Genomic DNA, 9,546 nt, shown 5'->3' with positions numbered 1-9,546 from the left:
AGTCTTTTCTACCGATCATGAGCACTTTGACTGTCGTAACTCTCTCCCGAGTAATTACCACAATTTACTAGACATATTCTCCCGAATTACGCTAGCTGGCATTAAGTACGGCTCATTCGGATCGCACCAAGGTTTCGTTATCCATAATCTCACCTTTAAACCCTCTGTATTGATCCCTCGTATATGTTAGGAGTGATGTTGTTCAACAACTACCTAAATATGCACTCTCTCCCGAGTAATACCCACTAAATAGGCACAATCGATTGAGAACTCTTCAACCAACTACAATATAAACGTAGTTGAACAATTAGAGAAAAAGCTACAAGCCTACAGCAAATCTATATTAACATAACAGGAAAATCGTCCTTCAACAGGTTCTATCAAAACCCTAGATAACAATTAGCTATTCATAATAGTATGCATAGCTACAATACTAAAATTCATAACCAATAATGAAAATATGAAGAAGGAAGTGAAAAACTCGTAGAAGAATTCACCGCCTTGCTCCTAGTGTGTTCTTGCCTCCTTAGGTCGAATCCCCGGTCTAATGTTGGTCTCTCTGTCCGATCTCTGCCTGTCTCGACTGTCTCCACTGTCTCCTTAAAAGTGGCATTTTTGGGTCTATTGATATGTGTAGGAAAAGACCTAAACATGTAGGTCAAGTCCTAATCAAACCAGGAGACGAAATAAATCTTCAAAACTCGGAATGGACCTCGCCCCAGACCTGGCGTCGCCAGCCTAACGCATGGTGGACCTGGCCTCGCCAGCTTCAAGCCTAGCCTTTGCCTGGCCTCGCCAGTCTAAAGCCAACTTCAAGCCTCGCGTCGCCAGGGTTTCTCATTCACCATTCTCGAGCACGCCTCCAACGTTTAAGTATCCCTTTTGCTCTATTTTCATTTTCAATTCGCCTACGCACAAAATAGACTCCATTACATGTAAATAAAGTGTAATTTATTATTAAAACATATAAAATACAAGGCAAATAATGTACGAAACTATAAAATTATAGCCACACATCAGTGTCAACAATAACAGCAAACTCAGTGAAGAAAGAAGAAATAATGTTGATGTACTAACTTTATGATATTAGCAACAAAAAAAAAACTAATTAAGATATTATTACTCTTTTCAAGTAAACCTGCGTGATGAACGGTATAAAGCTAAACAATATAAAATATTTCAAACTACTTAATTAGGTTATGATAGGGATTAACAACTTTCATAAGTAAAGCTTGAATTTTTGACCAGCTAAAAATCAGATTCACACTGTATTGATATTCTCAAGACAAGAGTATTACTATTAATCTTATTGGGAGTCATTTGATATTTATTCTTCTTTTTCCTTGTTGAGGGATTTTTCATATTTGATTTAAAATCTCCACAAATATAAACGACTAAAATCAACTGCTTCTTCTAAAGATTAAGATTCGCAATGTATAAGAAAAAGGAGTTAGATCATTTTTGTCATTTTCTGTACAAGTATTTGGTATTTATTATTTACCGTCCGGTTAGTTCATATTCGCAAAGCATAATATTCATTACGGAAAATGGCCAAAAATGTCCTTGAACTATTTGAAATAGCTCAAAAAAAATTTCCGTTTGAATTTTATGCCAAAAATATCTCTGATGTCTATATTTTGGACCACAAATGCCCCTAAACTGTTAGTCTTGCCATTGAAACTGACATGGTAGACCAACTAGGTTAGATTTGCTTACATGGCCATCCACCTAAGCAATCTAGCATGTCAAAACTATTTTTTCGGAAAAACTATCTGAAATTTTTATTAAAATATAAAATCAACATTTATTTCGAAAAAAGTAAAAAATATTCAGAAAAATTATTTATTTCGGAATTTTTTTAATTAAAATACAAAAATCAACACTTATTCCGAAAATAGTAAAAAAAATCCGAAAATATTATTCTTGATTGGGCTTTATGATTTGATTAAAAAAACTCCATTGTTCTCTTTTGTGAATTTATGATTAGTTTGATCTAAATTTTTAGAGACTTATCAGTTATAGCTTCACAAAAGGCACACCTCTACTGTAAGTATCAATTGGTTCATCCGAAGTTCTTATAATTTTGGAGTTTTCAAATTTTAAAAAATTTCGAAATTTAACTGTAAGTGAAATTTAAAATTTTCACGGTCGAACACTTATTCCGAAAAAAGTAAAAAATTTCCGGAACAATATATTAAAGCACGCTCCAAAATAATTTATTTTGTATATTATATATAATATTTTAATAAATAAATAATTTTTTTTGAAATCTTTTTACTATTTTCGGAATAAGTGTTTGTTTTGTATTTTAATAAAAAAAATTCCAAAATAAATAATTTTTTCGAATATTTTTTACTTTTTGGGAATAAATGTTGATTTTGTATTTTAATAAAAAAATTCGAAAAAATAATTTTTTCGAAAAAAAAAAATTTGTCATGCTGGATTGCTTAGGTGGATGGCCATGTAAGCAAATCTAACCTAGTTGGACTGCCATGTCAGTTTTAATGATAAGACTAACGGTTTAGAGGCATTTGTGGTCCAAAACATAGACGGCAGGGATATTTTTGGCACAAAAAATAAACGGATGATATTTTTGAGCTATTTCGAATAGTTCAAGGACATTTTTGGCCCTTTTCCGTATTCATTAAAAGAAAAGGTGTTATCTATTAAAATTCGGAAAAGGATCATATATGTCCCTCTACTTTCAAATATTGTTTATATTTGCCCTCCGTTATACTATCCGACTCTATATACCCTTGCCGTTAGATTTTTAAACAAAAATGCCCCTATGTCTAACAGACCAATAGGACCCAACAATCAAAGAGACACGTGGAAGCTATATACTCATTTGGATGTACCCATCTATTTAGCCTAACCCGGACCCTTGCAAATAACCCACACCCGAATCGAGATCTTTTCCCGTTCTTTGTTACTTCATCTCCTTCTAAAATCTTCCTTCCGAAGCAACTAAATCCAGCAAAAGTAACACTTCTCAATACTCAAAACTTCAAAAATAGATGCTAAGTGATTAATGTTCGACTAAAAGTAAAAGCCCGATTTTCCTATATATTAAATAAAAGTAGAGTAAAACATTAAAAAGAAATTGATGAACAGACTGATGAATTTGTTCTTGAAGTTGGTGAATAATGGTGGTCTCTATTTCTACACTTGTAACAGTGATTGGCCTTCAAACCATCATTTTTGTTCTTGCTCGAACGACATTTTAGCACTGTATCCTTTTCAACTTTTTTTTTCTGTTTTTTGTTTTGTTTTTGGGTACAGATAAAGTTGAATTGTTTTTGGTTTTTATTTGTGAACATAGGTAATGATTGGATTTTTTTTTGTGTGTGTGTTTTCGGTGTAGTTAAAGATTAATTTTTTTTTTGATTGCTTTTGTTTCTGGATATAGGTTAAAGATTGATTTAAAGATTGATTTAGCGGTATCTTTTTTTTTTGGGGGGTAAATAGGAAAACTGAAAATTGTGCAGATGTTTCAAGAATTGATACTCAGTTACATAAATTGTTTGGAGGTGTCAAATTCGAAACTTCTTTGTATAAAGGAAAAGGTAAATTTTCGTAAGTCTTAAAACTGAGCGATAAAACGAAGAATATACTTGTGATTTTCATGATTCTTTCGTGGTTAAGAAAGGGCTAGCTAGCACAATTGCTACAACAAGAGAAGACCGAATGATATAGCTCATTTTTGTGGTTTGTTTGTAAGATCCGGATTCGGGTGTGGGTTATTCGTAAGGGTCTGGGTTAGGCTAAATAGATGAGTATATCCAAATGAGTATATAGCTTCCACGTGTCTCTTTGGTTGTTGGGTCCTACTACTCTATTAGAAATGGGGCATTTTTATTTAAAAGTCTAAAGGCAAGGGTATATAGAGTCGGATAGTATAACGGAGGGCAAATATAAACAATATTTGAAAGTAGAGGGACATATATGACCCTTTATCATTCTTAAAACTCGAACTAAATTTTGATTAAATATAGGGGAAAGGGTCAGATATACCCTTGTATTATTAAAAATTGTCCACATATGTCCTCCGCTATACTATCGGTCTAAATTTATCCCTCCCGTTAGCAAAGTAATAAAAAAATACCCTTATTTTTAATGGTGCTCCACCATGGCAATCCAAATCCTACATGGTCTGGCATTTGGGTGAGGTGGATGTCACGTGGCATGCCACCTCACCATCTTCCCCTTCCATTTCTTCTTCCCCTCATACCTTGAAATGGAGGTTCCAAATTTATTTTCTTTTAAATTTGGACAAAATTATTGTTAATTTCCGAATCTAACGCGAATAAATGATTTCCAAAAGACTTAAAGAACAAATCACAAAACCCAATGACAAAATTATCTGAAGTTTTTCCCTTGTGAGAGGAGATTGATACAAGTTTGGAGAACCAAATTTGCTCAATACCTATTTATACCTAAAGCTTATTAACACATGTATTCCTTGGCCGAGTTAAATCATTGAAGTAAACATTTGCATCTTCACTTCCAGCAACTTCAATTGTTAGAAGAGATAAGTTTTTTTTGCTATCTTGCCTGTTTTGTTGATTCATAGTGGTAGAGAATAATCTCTTTATATATATATATATAATGAAGATTTGGGAAATAAAGTTATGTTCAGTGGAAGGAGAAGTGGTTAATTAAATGAGCTCACAGAGAAGACTTTAATCTTTATTTGCTTAAGATTTGATTTTTTTTCCAGAATGACAAAGAATTATCTACACATTGCTCAGATTTTGTTTTTGGGAATAAAATGGGCCATATTTTTGTTTGCTAGAAGAAATGGAAGGAGAAGAAGATGGTGAGGTGTCATTCCACGTGGCATCCACCTCACCCAAATGCCAGAGACCATGTAGGATTTGGATTGCCATTGTGGAGCACCGTTAAAAATAAGGGTATTTTTTATTAGTTTGCTAACAGGAGGGATAAATTTAGACTGATAGTATAACGGAGGACATATGATAATTTCCCATTTCGATGTGTCAATATACAGTTAATTTATGTTATACTCTTTCTATCCAAGTTTATTTATCTACTATATATTGATTTAACATATTCCTTAAGAAACAATAATTAATATAATAATTTTACTATATCATCCTTAATTATTATTATTAAAAAATTAACTTTGACTATTATAAATCTAGAATATTGGTAAATAATAAGGGTAAAATAGGTATCAATGGCAAGGTAAGCTATCCCCAGCTATTATAAGTTAAATACATTGATTATGTATAGATTTTAACATGGAAATCAGTGGGAATTTGGGATTTGAAGAAAAACCTAGAAAATTGGTATCTTTGGATTTTAACCACGAATTTTGGTATGGAATTGAGAGTAAATTATATATTTGAGCTCGTGAGGTTATGAGTAAATTTTATCTTTAAAATCCGGGGCACGTGGGCCCGAGGGCGATTTTGTTAACTTTTCGAGCGGAGTTGGGAATTTATATAAATTGAATTATTATAAGTACTAGGGTATATTTTTATTGGTTTGCCCATTATTTGGCTAGTTTTGGAGCGTTGGACATCGATTTGAATCGTTGGAAGGGCTTAGAGGCCAGTTATGAAATTTCGAAGCGAGGTAAGTCTCCTTTCTAACCTTGTAAGAGAGAATTATTATCATAGGTGAAATAATTGAACATGTGCTTCTATTTGTGGGGGTTACGTACGCACAAGGTGATGAGAGTCTGTACGTAGCTACTATTATGCTTAAGTTCGGATAGTCTAGGACCCAAAAGCATGCTTACTTGCCGTACTTGTAAATTTATTGACAATTTAAAAGCTTAAATCATATCGAACTTGGTAATCAAATTTCTAAAGGGCTAAACAACATTTTCTTGACTGTTAAAAGAGAAGTTGTCATTCCCTTGGGTAATTGTTTTCCTGATGTAGTCTTGATTGACTGTTTGAATGTGTGTATATATGTGTACCAGCGCCGCATATATGATTCGCGAGTGGGGTAATTTCTTTATTTATATTTGACCACGTCGCATGTATGATTCGCGAGCGGGGTAATAGATGCATCTATGGTTCGCGTCATTCGATCCTTTGGCAGTACACATTTTATTATATTGATGGATCTGGTCGTACGACCTCGGCATGATTTGAGCATGCTTGTATTGCTTGCCTTAAGATTTACAAAATTTGATATTGCCTCTCTAGCCTGAGATAAATTGATAAATGGAAACATGAATTTTTGGAAATCTATTACGATTAAAAGAATTGTTTGCCTGCTTCTTGATTAAATAAGTTTATAGACACTTTACAAAATTTATGATTTTCCACATTATTGATATTTTATTATTGGACCACTAGTATGTATCGAAGTCGACCTCTCGTCACTATTTCTTCGAGGTTAGACGGGATATTTACTGGGTACGCGTTATTTTCGTACTCATACTACACTCGCTGTGCGTTTTTGTTGCACAGGTACATGTATTTTAGTGGCCTCGTTGGGCGCAACGGCATGGTTGATACGGAGACTTAGGTGAGCTGCACCTCTCGAGACGACCCACAACCAGCAGAGTCTCCTTCAGAGTATTGTATTTTTTTTTGTTCTATTTGTATTTCGGACAGTCATTGTATTATATTTTATTCCTAGAAATTGCTCATGCACTTGTGACACCGGGTTCTGGGATGATTATGGGATTCTTCAGTATTTACATTGTAAAGACATCATTATTTACTCAGTGAAGTTCATTATATGTTGATTAATGTAAGGAAAAGAAATGATTTCAAAAATACGAAAATGAAAATTTAATTAGCTTCTTGGTGTTGGCTTGCCTGATAGTGATGTCTGGCGTCATTACGACCTTTAATGGATTTTGGGTCGTGACAATAAATCTAGAATATTGGTAAATAATAAGGGTAAAATAGGTATAAAATTGTAATTTATTCATTAGTTTTTTAAATTGAACAAATAAAAATAATATTTATTTTTAGTATAATGGATAATTAAACTTGAACGTGAGTATTACATAAAATTTCAATAAAGTAGATCACTTGAAGTACTTTACAAGGAAAACGAAAAGAAAAAAAGAAGATGTAGAACTCATAGCACCTTTATTTCCTATCGTTGCGGCAAAAGAAAACTCATTTACGAGGATTTAATGAATTGTTTGGCATTTATTGACTATCATTTTCCTCAAGTTCATTTATGAGCATAAGTAGTTATAAGTCCGTTTGAATTGGCTTATTTTAAGTGTTTTTAAGCCAAAATAATTTTTAAGTCATTTTGTAGTGTTTGAATAAAGTAAAAAAGTGCTCTTAAGCACTTACTCCCTTCGGTTCACAATAAGTGATCATTTTTTTTAGCACGCCCATTAAGAAAATGCTAAATCCTATACAAAAATATCTAGTATGACTAAACTACCCTTATTAAATATTGGTCACATAATTATAGTGAGGAGTGAGAAAACTTTTTAGGGATATACACATAAGGGTAAAAGAGTAAAAATAAATTAAATTTTTTCTTGATTGCCTAACTGGACATTTATTTTGAACCAAAATAAAAAAGTAAACTGGTCACTTATTGTGAACCGAAGAGAGTATTTTTTTAGCTAAAATGACAAAAATAAACAAAAAGCCAAAACTAGAAATTTTTAACTTAACTTTTAGCTTAAAAGTCACTAAAAAAGGTGAGCATTACGCTTCAGTTGTTGTACCTTTTCTATAATATTTATACAAGCCATTTCAGAATAAAAATTTAGATTTCAACGTAGATTCAGAATTAGGAAGAGCAAGGGACCTACACATTCCCTGATTGGAAGAAAAGCTCATCCCCCCCCCCCCCCCCCCAACAAATACCTTCATATTAAGTCCTCAACAAATTCTCAAAACCTGAAAAAAGCAATTTTGATGTTTCAATTCGATGTCTGATAGCTGCAACTCACGGCACTTCTCATGGCTGATGAAATCTTGCTTCCCCAACCCCCAACATCCACCACCCCACCACCCTACTCCCACCACCACCATTTCCTCCACTACCATTTCTGACCTCCCAGATGACCTCCTCCTTGAATGTCTCTCACGGGTCCCACATTCTTCCCTCCGTTCTTTACCTTTAGTCTGCTCTCGTTGGTCCCACCTTCTCGATTCCCCATCTTTTCACCTTCTCCGTCACCGTAATAACCTTATTCGCCTCACCCTCTTCGCCGTTTCAGTTTCTGATTCCACTCTTTTTACTGCTAGTTACAGATTGGAAAATGACTGTTCCTGGAAGATTTGCTCTTTTCAAGATGGGTCTTTTTATTCTCTGTTCTCGCATTCTCGTTTGTCGGCGATTGGTCGGAGAATTTACGTCATTGGTAGGACGGCGATGCTCCGGTGTGATACCTGGACGGGTACTGTGGTTGTAAGAGAAGGGCCACTTTTCCCGAGGAAGAAGTTTGCTGCGGCGTTTGTGGGCGGGAAAATTTACGTCGCCGGAGGTTGCGCAAGGTCTGCAGCGGTGGAGGAGTACGATCCGGCGGGTGACGCGTGGAGCGTGGTGGCGAACGCTCCGAGAAAGCGGTACGGATGCGTCGGCGCGTCTGTCGACGGCGTCTTTTATATCGTCGGAGGGCTCAAGATCGGCGGCGCATCAGGGAATGATGGGGTGGTTGCGCGTGGGGCAGACGCGGTGCATGTTTACGCGAGCTCGATGGACTTGTACGATGTGGCTAATGGTGTTTGGCTGAGGAGCCGTGCCGTCCCCGGTGGCGGCTGCGTAGTGGCGGCGTGCGCGGCAGCTGGGCAAATCTATGTACTTTCTAGCCATGCAGTTGAGCTTTCATTTTGGAAGTTTAATGGGTCACGTAAAAGCAACGGGTTTGGTGAATGGTGCAGGATAAAATCGCCACCACTACCGGCGCAGGTTAGACTAGACAGCACGGTGAGGTTCAGCTGCGTGGGGATAGGAGAGAAGGTGGTGCTAATACAAGTGAATGGTTGCATAGACGACTTGCTGAGGCGGAGTGGGAGGGTAGAAAGAGGGATGAAGGAGGGGCTGGTGTTGGTCTACGACTGTGCCGCCGGCGAATGGAGCCGTGTGGCCGATTTACCGGAGGTCATTCGCCGAGCCGCCTGCGTCTGTGTTGAGTGCTAACTTGCGCCGTGTGATCTTGTATCAATAGAAGAAAGTACTTGTAATTCATAACATTGATAACATATCTCTGCATTCTTTCTTCCCCATTGGTAAAAGAAGAAACTTTTGGTAATCACTAACTTCGGTAAGTTGATCCTACATGTTATTTTCAAATATTGGTTAAAAGTTGCTTATAAAGATTTTACTAATAGATATAATTTGTTGTTTATGTTTAGGTCAATTTATGATGTTTGCTGAGAAAATGGGGCTTTTTATCTAGTACTTAATTGTTTAGTAGTTTGGAGCAACTTATATGCACAGATTATAACAAATTGATTGTAATTTAGAGAGTGTTAATTGTTCAATATTATACTTGTACTAGTATCTATGAACGTTGCACGTTAATAATGACACGTGATGATTTAAATATTTTTTATATAAAGGAGCAACAAAATTTATGAG

At 35.4% G+C, this 9,546-nt stretch overlaps 1 protein-coding gene across 1 annotated transcript; it reads left to right on the top strand.

The window, feature by feature from the left end:
• The first annotated feature begins 7,827 nt into the window (after positions 1 to 7,827).
• On the top strand, positions 7,828 to 9,217 carry LOC142172958 (F-box/kelch-repeat protein At5g26960-like). The gene has a single exon (XM_075237138.1). The coding sequence runs from the start codon at positions 7,891 to 7,893 to the stop codon at positions 9,103 to 9,105; it is 1,215 nt and encodes a 404-aa protein (XP_075093239.1). The 5' UTR covers positions 7,828 to 7,890; the 3' UTR covers positions 9,106 to 9,217.
• The last annotated feature ends 329 nt before the right edge of the window (positions 9,218 to 9,546 follow it).

This window comes from Nicotiana tabacum, chromosome 18 (assembly GCF_000715075.1).
Source record: "Nicotiana tabacum cultivar K326 chromosome 18, ASM71507v2, whole genome shotgun sequence".
NCBI classification, from domain to species: Eukaryota; Viridiplantae; Streptophyta; class Magnoliopsida; order Solanales; family Solanaceae; genus Nicotiana; species Nicotiana tabacum.
This window is presented reverse-complemented; position numbering and strand designations above follow the sequence as displayed.